This window comes from Maniola hyperantus, chromosome 16, assembly GCF_902806685.2.
Source record: "Maniola hyperantus chromosome 16, iAphHyp1.2, whole genome shotgun sequence".
In the NCBI taxonomy this organism is placed as follows: domain Eukaryota; kingdom Metazoa; phylum Arthropoda; class Insecta; order Lepidoptera; family Nymphalidae; genus Maniola; species Maniola hyperantus.
This window is the reverse complement of record NC_048551.1, coordinates 14345155-14358983: the sequence shown is the minus strand read 5'-3', so window position 1 is coordinate 14358983 and position 13829 is coordinate 14345155. Positions and strand designations below refer to the sequence as shown.

At 47.8% G+C, this 13829-nt stretch overlaps 1 protein-coding gene across 1 annotated transcript; it reads left to right on the top strand.

The window, feature by feature from the left end:
* The first annotated feature begins 1559 nt into the window (after positions 1-1559).
* On the top strand, positions 1560-12379 carry Akt (Akt kinase). The gene is made up of 4 exons (XM_069503754.1): positions 1560-2200; positions 4937-5096; positions 6711-8111; positions 8560-12379. The coding sequence occupies exons 1-3, from the start codon at positions 1902-1904 to the stop codon at positions 7722-7724; spliced, it is 1473 nt and encodes a 490-aa protein (XP_069359855.1). The 5' UTR covers positions 1560-1901; the 3' UTR covers positions 7725-8111; positions 8560-12379.
* The last annotated feature ends 1450 nt before the right edge of the window (positions 12380-13829 follow it).

The following is a 13829-nucleotide window of genomic DNA, read 5'->3' as shown; positions in this document are numbered from 1 at the left end:
CGCAGTTTTTTTAGCAACAAAATAGTAACTATTTTGTTGCTAAAAATCCTTCCAAGATACAAACCTAAAAAAACCGGCCAAGTGCGAGTCAGGCTCACGCAACGAGGGTTCCGTACTAGTCTCAGTCAGATATACCTATTTAACTATCTTACTTCGAAAATTGAAAATACTAATTTTTAGTTCATGACTACAATCTAATTTTTTTGTGTGATGTAGTTTTGTGGTTCACGGTTTTCAGATTTTCCCCCGAATGTTTGCTATAAGATGTCGATAGAGTAATAGGTAGATTTAAGTACTGTGTAACCGCATACTTATATGAGATAGCGATAGTACGACGTATAACTATGAATAACACGACAAATTATTACCCATTGTTTCGTACCTAGTCAATATTTGTATTAACCGATCAACAATATTTGTATTAAACGTTTTTTATATGAAAACAAGTAAATAACTCATGAGAAATACAACTACGCCACGAATTCTCAAAGTTTATTTTGCAACTTCTTGTATGTATTCTTGAAAAAAAACCAGTTACCTACACGATAAGGGACAAAAAATAGGTTAGCTGTGTCTCTGTTTATCACATTAGTAACTTTATCTGTGCTCTCTTTTTAGTGCGAATGAGAAAGCAAACGTTCCTGCATCTACCTTTATTACTCTATGTACGCTATATAAGACCTACCTACCTCGTTACCTGCCAAATTTCATGATTCTAGGTCAATGGGAAGTACCCTGTAGGTTTCTTAACAGACCGACAGACAGACAATAAAGTGATCTTATAAGGGTTCCGTTTTTTATTTTGAGGTACGGAACCCTAAAAAACGGACTGAATTGAGAACCACCTCCTTTTTGTAAGTCTGTTAAAAATGACTTCTCACCTCTTTCTCATGCACCAACTCTATGGTCAGTTTATATAATGTCTAAAGTGCGGTGCACCACGGGTTCACCCTCAGAACAAATACCTGGTGGGTCTAACCAAGGTCTAATGGCAGACAGACAGACGGACAGACAAACAACATCCTCTAAGGGTTCCTTAGAGGATGAGGTACGGAATCATAAAAATTTTAGAAGACTAGCTTATGCTCGCGACTTCGTCCGCGTGGACTACAAAATTTCAAACCCCTATTTAACCCCCTTAGGAGTTGAATTTTCAAAAATCTTTTCTTAGCGGATGCCTACGTCATAATAGCTATCTGCATGCCAAATTTCAGCCCGATCCGTCCAGTAGTTTGAGCTGTGCGTTGATAGATCAGTCAGTCAGTCAGTCAGTCAGTCAGTCAGTCACCTTCTCCTTTTATATATATAGATAAACTTAGAATATTCACTTCAGCGGTAGGGGAGTGGAAACAAAATAAATATCGTAATACTCATTACTTCCTTGCATCTATGGTTACTCATGGATCATGGACCTTCATGTGGATGTGGGTGCACTGGATTAAGCTTAGATGAATTTTATACTATCTCTATGGGAATGGAATAAGAAAGTATAATGCTGGGAGAGCAGTATATCATATGCAATGTGCAGCGTGTATTGAAACGTAGTAAAAGAAATGAACAGCAGCGCCATTCGATCACCTAGCGGCAGACATACGGGACTAATTTGTCAAAATAGGGTATAATACGGCCAAATACGGTGATCCAGTCGTAACATTTGTGCACTCGGATATCTCTTTTTTCCTTATGCGCCACGCCCGTTAGCCGTACGAAACGGCGTTGTAGATGTTTTGCTCTCTTGTGACACTTTTATATTTCGTCATTCGACTACCGCGAGGCTACGTTGCTAATTTCGTGTCGTTTTTGTGAACAGAAGAAAATCCTGCAAATAGCGTGATTCACTTCTCGTGGCGTGCGAGACATGCGTTGTGCGCTCGGGCCCAGGTGAGCGCGGGCACGGCGCGATGGCGGAGGCGGAGGCGGCGCCCGGCGCCATCGTGAAGGAGGGCTGGCTGCTGAAGCGCGGCGAGCACATCCGCAACTGGCGCGACCGCTACTTCGTGCTGTTCGACAACGGCGACCTGGTGGGCTTCAAGGCGCAGCCCGAGCGCCGCAACTACCGCGACCCGCTCAACAAGTTCACTGTGCGCGACTGCCAGATCATGGCCGTGGACAAGCCGCGGCCCTACGTGTTCACCATCCGCGGCCTGCAGTGGACCACCGTCATCGAGCGCAACTTCGCCGTGGACACCGAGAAGGAGCGGTATGTTATATTTGCAGTTGAGTTGGATTGTACTGCCTACTAGTTGGCACAAATCAAATGTTTACTTTAGGTATTTTAGCCAATTTAATAATTTAATATTAATTAAATTATTAGCTGTTGCCCGCGACTTCGTCTGCGCGGATTTAGGTTTTTGAAAATCCCGTGAGAATTCTTTGATTTTCCAGGATAAAAAGTAGTCTATGTCCTTCCCCGGGATGTAAGCTATCGCTGTACGACATTTCGTCAAAATCGGTTGAACGGTTGGGCCGTGAAAGGCTAGCAGACAGATAGACAGACAGACAGGCACATTTTCGCATTTATAATATTAGTATGGATGGAGTTGTTAAATTGTACAAAAAAAATTCAATCATAATCCATACTTCCATACTAATATTATAAATGCGAAAGTGTGTAGCTGTAGTGCTCTGTGCTGGCCGTTCACGGCCCATCTGTTCAACTGATTTTGATGAAAGGTACTGAGATAGCTTGTATACTGGGGAAGGACATAGGCTTTTTATCCTGAAAAACCAAAGAGTTCCCAAGGGATTTTAAAAACCTAAATCCAAGCGGACCAAGTCGCGGGCGTCATCTAGTATGAGATAAATATTAATATTATGGTTTTGATGAAAAGTGAAAAAAACAAAGCTAGTGCTGTTTATTTGGGCCATATGACTTTAGATGACCCACCGCCAAACATGATGAGCCCAACAGCTGGCGGAAGGTGGGAAGTCCTCCCCATTACCAGACATCTGGATGTACAGCATTCAGCTCGGGAGCTCGGCAAACCACTGTCATTCATTATAGTTTTATTTTGCTAGATAATGCCTGTAACATTCCTGCGGGAACTCTTTGTTTTTCCTGGACAAAAAGTAGCCTATATCCTTCCCCAGGATGCGAGCGACCTCTGTACCAACTTTTGTCAAAATCGGCTTAATAAATGGGTTGTGAAAATCTAGCAGACAGACATATTTTCACATTCATATATTTAGTGAGTATTTAGACTATTTAATATGGATTTGTCATTGAGATGTATGTGTTGAAAGTTAGGTAATGCAGTGTGCTCCACAAACATGTGAAGTGCATACACACATCCCCCAGTGAAGCAGGAGGTGAATACACATGTCACATGAGGCCTGCAAGTGTCACAAGATCAGCTTCGCCTGCGCCTTGTGGGTGTCAGTTCACATTCCATCTGAGGATAGAGAAGTGTGAACAGAACAGTGTGATGATACTAAATACACATGTCACATGAGGCCTGCAAGTGTCACAAGATCAGCTTCGCCTGCGCCTTGTGGGTGTCAGTTCACATTCCATCTGAGGATAGAGAAGTGTGAACAGAACAGTGTGATGATACTAAATACACATGTCACATGAGGCCTGCAAGTGTCACAAGATCAGCTTCGCCTGCGCCTTGTGGGTGTCAGTTCACATTCCATCTGAGGATAGAGAAGTGTGAACAGAACAGTGTGATGATACTAAATACACATGTCACATGAGGCCTGCAAGTGTCACAAGATCAGCTTCGCCTGCGCCTTGTGGGTGTCAGTTCACATTCCATCTGAGGATAGAGAAGTGTGAACAGAACAGTGTGATGGTGTGGGAACAGGAGTGGGTGTAATGTATTTGTGTGTTGACTGCAGGGAGGAGTGGGTGTATTGTATTTGTGAGTGTTGACTGCAGGGAGGAGTGGGTGTATTGTATTTGTGAGTGTTGACTGTGCAGGGAGGAGTGGGTGTATTGTATTTGTGAGTGTTGACTGTGCAGGGAGGAGTGGGTGTAATGTATTTGTGTGTGTTGACTGCAGGGAGGAGTGGGTGTATTGTATTTGTGAGTGTTGACTGCAGGGAGGAGTGGGTGTATTGTATTTGTGAGTGTTGACTGTGCAGGGAGGAGTGGGTGTAATGTATTTGTGTGTGTTGACTGCAGGGAGGAGTGGGTGTAATGTATTTGTGTGTGTTGACTGCAGGGAGGAGTGGGTGTATTGTATTTGTGAGTGTTGACTGCAGGGAGGAGTGGGTGTATTGTATTTGTGAGTGTTGACTGTGCAGGGAGGAGTGGGTGTAATGTATTTGTGTGTGTTGACTGCAGGGAGGAGTGGGTGTATTGTATTTGTGAGTGTTGACTGCAGGGAGGAGTGGGTGTAATGTATTTGTGAGTGTTGACTGTGCAGGGAGGAGTGGGTGTAATGTATTTGTGTGTGTTGACTGCAGGGAGGAGTGGGTGTAATGTATTTGTGTGTGTTGACTGCAGGGAGAAGTGGGTGTATTGTATTTGTGAGTGTTGACTGCAGGGAGGAGTGGGTGTATTGTATTTGTGAGTGTTGACTGTGCAGGGAGGAGTGGGTGTAATGTATTTGTGTGTGTTGACTGCAGGGAGGAGTGGGTGTATTGTATTTGTGAGTGTTGACTGTGCAGGGAGGAGTGGGTGTAATGTATTTGTGTGTGTTGACTGCAGGGAGGAGTGGGTGTATTGTATTTGTGAGTGTTGACTGTGCAGGGAGGAGTGGGTGTAATGTATTTGTGTGTGTTGACTGCAGGGAGGAGTGGGTGTAATGTATTTGTGTGTGTTGACTGCAGGGAGGAGTGGGTGTAATGTATTTGTGTGTGTTGACTGCAGGGAGGAGTGGGTGTAATGTATTTGTGTGTGTTGACTGCAGGGAGGAGTGGGTGTAATGTATTTGTGTGTGTTGACTGCAGGGAGGAGTGGGTGTAATGTATTTGTGTGTGTTGACTGCAGGGAGGAGTGGGTGGCCGCGATCCGCTACGTGTCGTCGCAGCTGAGCGCGGCGAGCGGCGCGGGCGAGGCGGCGCCGGCGCCCTTCGCCAGCATCGCGGACGGCGACGACGACGGCGACATCGCGCAGCTGGGCACCAGCTTCCGCGACCCGCGCCGCATCGTGAGTGTCGCATGCATACATCTGTAGTTGGCATCCGCTACGTGTCGTCGCACATGCGGCTGCCAATTAATTAGTCATTCAGAAAGTCCTACGACATTTGTGGAAAACCTAGTTCAGTAATGAGATTTTGGGAGTAAAATGCTCAATGTTGCTGAGTTGCAAAGCTGATGGAGCAGCGACGTTCTTGTCAGCGACGTTCTTGTCAGCGACGTTCTTGTCAGCGACGTTCTTGTCAGCGACGTTCTTGTCAGCGACGTTCTTGTCAGCGAGGAAGCATGTCAGCGGCCATATGGTATTCCACCTCAATCAGACCCGGCCGATCGGTGCCCGTATGCCGGTGACAAAGTTAAAGGAAAAAAAGGTAAAGAAACGTGTGTCAAAACTCAAAAGTAACATAAATGAAATCTGTATAGGTGCGGGGAATGTACAGTACAAAAGTGTCCTCTCACCTAGGGAATAGGGTCTGCGTTTCCTGTGCTATAAAGAGAAACTCCAGCTGTTCATATCACACCTTTATTCCCTATCAAAATATTACACACCTTAAGAGCTAACTAGATCTAGGAACATGTAGGCCCCCTTCCTAATACTGTTATATACAAATTTAATTAATAAAGATTGCTCAGCCAGCAAGCTAGGGGGGTTCACGTCATCGAGTATACCACCAGGTTATTTGTGCAAATGGGTAATTCAACCAGGAAACTATGTAACGTTTGGGCTGACCTGAACAGAAGTCCCTACCAGTCGTCTACAGGGGGGGTTTAAATGTTGACTCTTCAGGTCCTCCCACCTGTGTACATTACTTTCCAATTTGGTTTCCTGTTGATTGCATGTGTTCTGGAACGAAGCCTGCTGCACGTGTCGTTCGAACCCGTGGCAGCTTGCCGTTGGTTTCCCGACGAACGATGATATATTAACACGATATAGGACTTGTAGTTGCCATTGAAAAAATTAGAAACTACAAGTTAAGAATGAAAACAAAATCGAAAATTAAATTTAAATTCAACTCAATTAAATCAAAAAAACCAATTAAAACAAAATAAAAAAAACCCTGTAACAAACGAAAATTTGATATCAAAATGGCGTCCCTCATGAACGCTATGCAATCAATTTCTTCCGATGCCAACTCACCAAAGTGAGGAAAACAGTTCAACTGTATTCCTCCCGCCTCTTCCCGAATTTGGATTTTTTTTACTTCCTTTCTAATAAATGTTAAGTAGGGAAGCTGAAACAAACATGAAATTTAATCCACGTGACTACATTTTTGGCACGACGCCGCCCGTAGAGCCCGCTGCGAGGGTGTGAGAGTAAAATACTCACTCTGCAAAAAATATATGTATTGATCTAGTGTCAAAAAGGATTATTCCCGTTGAGTCACACCCCCATGTGTAACACTGTGACTCAACGGGAATTTTTAAAAATAATTGTGTCCAATTGAGTAACAGTGTTACTCAATGAAAAATAATAAATAACCCGTGAAAAAGTAAAAATATATGTATGATCTAGTGAAAAATATATGTATTGATGTAGAGAAATTTTAGAGTGAAGTGCAGACAAGTGACAAGCAGAGTGTGTCTCTGTTGCAGACAAGTGACAAGCAGTGTGTCTCTGTTGCAGACGCTGGAGAAGTTTGAGTTCGTGAAGGTGCTGGGCAAGGGCACGTTCGGCAAGGTGGTGCTGTCGCGCGAGAAGGGCACGGGCAAGCTGTACGCCATGAAGATCCTCAAGAAGAACCTCATCATCCAGAAGGACGAGGTGGCGCACACCATCACCGAGAACCACGTGCTGAAGAAGGCCAAGCACCCGTTCCTGACGGCGCTGCGCTACTCGTTCCAGACGGCGGACCGCGTGTGCTTCGTCATGGAGTACGCCAACGGCGGCGAGCTGTTCTTCCACCTGTCGCGCGTGCGCAGCTTCAGCGAGGAGCGCACGCGCTTCTACGGCGCGGAGATCGTGTCCGCGCTGGGCTACCTGCACGCCGAGGGCATCATCTACCGCGACGTGAAGCTGGAGAACCTGCTGCTGGACCAGGACGGCCACATCAAGATCGCCGACTTCGGCCTGTGCAAGGTCAACATCACCTACGGCCGCACCACCAAGACCTTCTGCGGCACGCCCGAGTACCTGGCGCCCGAGGTGCTGGAGGACACGGACTACGGGCCCGCCGTGGACTGGTGGGGCACGGGCGTGGTGCTGTACGAGATGGTGTGCGGCCGCCTGCCCTTCTACAACCGCGACCACGACGTGCTGTTCGCGCTCATCGTGGAGGAGGAGGTGCGCTTCCCGCGCGCGCTGTCGGCGCCGTGCCGCGCGCTGCTGGCGGCGCTGCTGTGCAAGGAGCCGGCGCGGCGCCTGGGCGCGGGGCCCGACGACGCGCAGGAGATCATGCAGCACCCCTTCTTCGCGGCCATCAACTGGGCCGACCTGCTGGCCAAGAAGATCCCGCCGCCCTTCAAGCCGCAGGTGGACTCGGACACCGACACGCGCTACTTCGACTCCGAGTTCACGGGCGAGTCGGTGGAGCTCACGCCGCCCGACAACGACGCCGGCCTCGCGCGCATCCAGGAGGAGCACTTCCCGCAGTTCAGCTACCAGGTACTGCCCCTGTCCCTCCCCTCGAGCCGCAGGTGACGGGACTCGCAGTTCACGGGCGAGTCGGTGGAGCTCACGCCGCCCGACAACGACGCCGGCCTCGCGCGCATCCAGGAGGAGCACTTCCCGCAGTTCAGCTACCAGGTACTGCCCCTGTCCCTCCCCTCGAGCCGCAGGTGACGGGACTCGCAGTTCACGGGCGAGTCGGTGGAGCTCACGCCGCCCGACAACGACGCCGGCCTCGCGCGCATCCAGGAGGAGCACTTCCCGCAGTTCAGCTACCAGGTACTGCCCCTGTCCCTCCCCTCGAGCCGCAGGTGACGGGACTCGCAGTTCACGGGCGAGTCGGTGGAGCTCACGCCGCCCGACAACGACGCCGGCCTCGCGCGCATCCAGGAGGAGCACTTCCCGCAGTTCAGCTACCAGGTACTGCCCCTGTCCCTCCCCTCGAGCCGCAGGTGACTTTCATTTTCAAACCCATTTAGTTTAGATAGGACGGGTCGGGAGAGAGATGTCCAATCGTTTACCCCATCTTCCACTCATCGCCCTCCACCTCCCCCGACTTCCCTCACCTTACTTCCACCTTTTCCGCCTCGCCCCTCACCAAACCCGTCTCTCCCCGACCTCTTCCCATCCCCCCCGGCCTTCTCATTTACTCCAACTCCCCTATCTCCACCCCTACCTCCCCCACCTCTATCCTATCATCCCCTATCCCCCATTTCCCCTTACCTCCCTCCCTCTACCTCCTCCCCTACCTTCCTCTACCTCTTCACGCCCCCTTTCTCCCTCCACCTCCCCCCTCAGAGAACCGATCTATTGTTTCCATTTGCTTACTTGATATATTTTCTAACCTGTACTGTGTGGTGTGTCGCAGGACATCTGCTCGTCGGCGCACTCGGCGCTGTCGCACTTGTCGCAGCACTCGGCCGCGCCCGACCGCCGCCACTAGCCGTGTGTCGCAGGACATCTGCTCGTCGGCGCACTCGGCGCTGTCGCACTTGTCGCAGCACTCGGCCGCGCCCGACCGCCGCCACTAGCCGTGTGTCGCAGGACATCTGCTCGTCGGCGCACTCGGCGCTGTCGCACTTGTCGCAGCACTCGGCCGCGCCCGACCGCCGCCACTAGCCGTGTGTCGCAGGACATCTGCTCGTCGGCGCACTCGGCGCTGTCGCACTTGTCGCAGCACTCGGCCGCGCCCGACCGCCGCCACTAGCCGTGTGTCGCAGGACATCTGCTCGTCGGCGCACTCGGCGCTGTCGCACTTGTCGCAGCACTCGGCCGCGCCCGACCGCCGCCACTAGCCGTGTGTCGCAGGACATCTGCTCGTCGGCGCACTCGGCGCTGTCGCACTTGTCGCAGCACTCGGCCGCGCCCGACCGCCGCCACTAGCCGTGTGTCGCAGGACATCTGCTCGTCGGCGCACTCGGCGCTGTCGCACTTGTCGCAGCACTCGGCCGCGCCCGACCGCCGCCCCTAGCCGTGTGTCGCAGGACATCTGCTCGTCGGCGCTGTCGCACCTGTCGCAGCACTCGGCCGATACGCCATAATATGTCTCGTTCTAAGTAAAAGTGTGATCAAGCTCAAAGTGCGCTCTAAGTGTCAGCCTTGGAGTTTACCGAACGAGGCGGATTCGTTCGGAAAAGTAACGCTCACTCAAAGTGGACAACGTAAGGTACACTCCCGTCGAGTCACACTCCCGTGAGTAACACTGTGACTCGACGGGAAAGCAAATCCTCTCGAGTAACACAAGAGGAAACCGAGCGACGCGACGCGACGTCATACATTTTCATAGTGTTTAGTATGGTTGTGTCTAGTATTGCGCGTCGATCGCTTCACTGCGGCCCACGGAACGACCTTCACACGCTCAAAAATCCCGAGGGAACTCTTGATTTTCCGGGATAAAATGTAGCCTATGCCACTCTCCAGGTCTTAAACTATACCCATGCAAAAATTACGTCGATCAGTTGCGACGTAATTAAAAAATAAACCAACACCTTCGCATTTACGATATGGATAGTGATTGACTCTTAACACCGGATGCTCCATCGTGCGACATGGCGACTGTAGGTGTCATGTTATACGTAATGGATCTGGCCGACACGAGCGAGTCGCGGCTGATGCTGACCGCACGCCGCACGCGTCTGCTGCTGACCGCACGCCGCACGCGTCTGCTGCTGACCGCACGCCGCACGCGCCGCACCACACCGGCGGGAAACAAGTGATTGTATAGAGGTGGAAGCGTTTCACAGGCGGCATGGTAAATATCACATGAAAAGCCATTAATAAATGTAACACTAATAGGGTACTTTACCCTTTTTTTGAAAACTGTCTTAATTTGATTTTAAAGTGAGAATAAGCTACCAAAAAATTACAAAATTGTCAAGTTAAAGTGCAATTAAATGCATTTAAATTTTGCTTATCGAATTTCGCCGCGAAAACGCTAAGCCCATCTTTTAGGTTCATGAATGAGCTGTCATGACGTCACACGGATTGGTAAGTAACGGAGTTTTCTTAGTAATACAATACAATTTTAATCCATGTGACGTCACAGTCAGAATTAACATGGCGGCTACGGTATCATGCGTTTTGGATATTTGTAGATTAAAAAAGAAAATTCTTTAAAATGAAGCAGGTAGGTAGGTCTTATAGCGCAGACATTCGGGGAAAAAATCTGAAAACCGTGAATTTATGGTTACGAATTAATAATTAATATTTTCAATTTATAAGAAAGATAACTATATCAAGTGGGGTATCATATAAAAGGTCTTCTGTGCATTCTAAAACAGATTTTTATTTATTTTTATGAATTATGGTGCAAAATGTTGAAAAAATACGACTATAGTACGGAACCCTCGTTGCGCGAGCCTGACTCGCACTTGGCCGGTTTTTAGATTTTTTCTCGATTGGTGTAAAATATCGTATTGTTACCTTACTAATTGTTATAGCCTGTTAAAAATCATGAAGAAAATTATTATATTTTCCACTCTATTGTTTAAATTTCGCGCGCTCACAGTCTGGCTCGATCAGAGACGCTAAAGAGCGCGCGAGCTGGATACTCGATAGAAAGTGAAAGATATCTAGTTATAATAAGTCTAATTTTCGAACTTACATTGATTCAAGTGCGAAAATTCACGTTCCGTTAAAAACCATCTGTGAATTAAAATCAGTGCTATTGATCGTGATCATGATTCCTAGTTAAATTAATATAGCAAACGACAAAAATCGCCGTCAAGGAAAATAATAATTTTGCCAAATGACAATGATTTAAATGTAGCAAGCAATATATTGTCCATCGGTTACCTACTTAGTTACACGTGCGGTCCGCTGCACCGGCCCCTACCGCACGACATTACCTTATACGTGCGGTCCGCGGCACCGGCCCCTACCGCACGACATTACCTTATACGTGCGGTCCGCGGCACCGGCCCCTACCGCACGACATTACCTTATACGTGCGGTCCGCGGCACCGGCCCCTACCGCACGACATTACCTTATACGTGCGGTCCGCGGCACCGGCCCCTACCGCACGACATTACCTTATACGTGCGGTCCGCGGCACCGGCCCCTACCGCACGACATTACCTTATACGTGCGGTCCGCGGCACCGGCCCCTACCGCACGACATTACCTTATACGTGCGGTCCGCGGCACCGGCCCCTACCGCACGACATTACCTTATACGTGCGGTCCGCGGCACCGGCCCCTACCGCACGACATTACCTTATTATTTCCTTTTATAAAAAAATCATTTTATAAAATATTTTGTAAAAAAACCTTGTCCGCCATCTTGGATTTGAGATCAAATGTCATCATCAAATTCAGCATCCTCGAAAACCCTGAAAACGACTCCTGAAAATGACATCCCGAAAAATTGTACGTTCAGTTAACACTTGTTTCACACGCAATATGTAGTTTGACTCAACGGGACAACTATTTTTAAAAATTCCCGTTGAGTAACAGTGTTACACACGGGGGTGTAACTCAACGGGAATAACCGATTCTCAGCACCAAGCAGACATTGTATAAATGTATTTGCATAAAATTTTATAAAATGCTTGACTCGAGCAAAAATTTACGTGCTTGACGCTCTCGGAACCTTTACGCGTCGCGAAGTCCGGCGTCGCGTCGCTCGGGTCGGTGCACGCCTCCTCGGTAGCAAGCTCCGGAACCTCTACGCGTCGCGAAGTCCGGCGTCGCGTCGCTCGGGTCGGTGCACGCCTCCTCGGTAGCAAGCTCCGGAACCTCTACGCGTCGCGAAGTCCGGCGTCGCGTCGCTCGGGTCGGTGCACGCCTCCTCGGTAGCAAGCTCCGGAACCTCTACGCGTCGCGAAGTCCGGCGTCGCGTCGCTCGGGTCGGTGCACGCCTCCTCGGTAGCAAGCTCCGGAACCTCTACGCGTCGCGTCGATCGGGTCGGTGCATGCCTCCTCGGTAGCAAGCTCTGACCCTTTGTAAACATTACGCGCTCCCATATAATTATATTTTTTGTATGTTAAACGTAGGTTAACTGATAATAATATAGTGCGCGAGTGGTCGCCGTGTGTATATAGATATATTATTATATACATTATACAGTGCAGTGCAGTGGATTGAACCATGGGCAGCGAAGTGCGCCCGTCGTGTGCCCACTGCCCACTGCCCACTGCCGGCGCCCCACACTATTTCCTTTTTGTATATATTAAAGATAGGATTCAATTTGTGTGTTTTATTTACTTACCCTGTCCTTATTAACTGGATAGTGGATTTCTGTTTCGACTGAAAAGGTTTGGACTCAAATCACTTGGGCCTAAAAATAATATAATGAATGATAACAGTTGTACCAACTTGACTCAAAAAAGTACTCGGTACTTATTCAATGGTACTTACCTAATTAAAAACAAAACTTTATAAATACCAAATGTTTTTATTTTAAGTTTATTCCTGAGCGCGCTTACAAACGACACACAATTCAACATATTATTAACTACTAGCTGCTCTGGCGAACTGCGTTCCGCCTGTAGAGGTGCAACCTCTACCTTCGCAAAACTTCGCAGCTGCCACACAACAACATTCAAATTTGGAACGCTGTGGAGAATCCTGATCGTGCACGAATCAAGATTCCATATTCCCTACCGAACAATCTTCACGTGAACATCTATGTTTCATCAGATTTCCAGCACTTCATAGGCCATCCTAACGTTCACTCGAATGTTATAAAAAAAGAATTAGCGAAATCGGTTTAGCTGTTCTCGAGATTTGCGATGAGCAACACATATAGTGATTAATTTTAATATTATAGATGTAACATGATTCACGAAACGAAGCGAACGGTTAGAGGGTTAAAGGAATCCTTATAGGATCCACAATACGTTTATAATAGGATCACTTCGATGTGTCACAACTTTTCGTCTCAATAGCGAAAAAAAAATACATGATAACAGTTATTTTAAAACTTGTTACACGCGCAATAATATGTATTTATGTAGGTGTGACACAAGGTGCCAACAATTTCAAAAAATTCCCGTTGTGTAACAATGTTACTCAATGGGAATGTTTTGAAATTGTTGGCACCTTGTGTCACAGTGTTACACACGGGGGTGTGACTCAACGGGAATAACCCACTTTTCCGGAAGAATATATATAATTCAGCATTATACGCTAACTGATTCTTTGAATTCTGATGGTGTTAAATTATTACTAGTTATCTAGCTATTTTGTAACTTATTAAAACCTACAAAGCCAATGGCAATGAAATTGCCATTTTTCATTTCGCTGCGTTCGGAATTACAGTGCAACAAGGCTCTTTTGGCGTGTGGCAAAAATCGGAACTAACGCTGCCATCTTGTGAAGTGTAGGTATAGATTGGTATGTTTCAGTCAAAGAATTTCTAAGTACTACTTCGTAGTACAAATCAGTAGGATGGTGGGGCTAACTTGGAAGGGATAGGGCAGTTTTTTTTTACTGTGATTTTTTATTAAACTACTAAACATTTTTTCGGTGTGGCAATTGTGAGAGAGGGACGCATGCAAGCGAATAGGGGTCCTGTTCGGCTCGTTTTTTCTTTTATCTATGGTTAATCAGAAAGCATTCTCATTCTTTTTACATAGAGTTTAATTTTGCTTTTTAAGATTTTGGCAGTGATAGGTCCATTTGTATTCCTATGTCG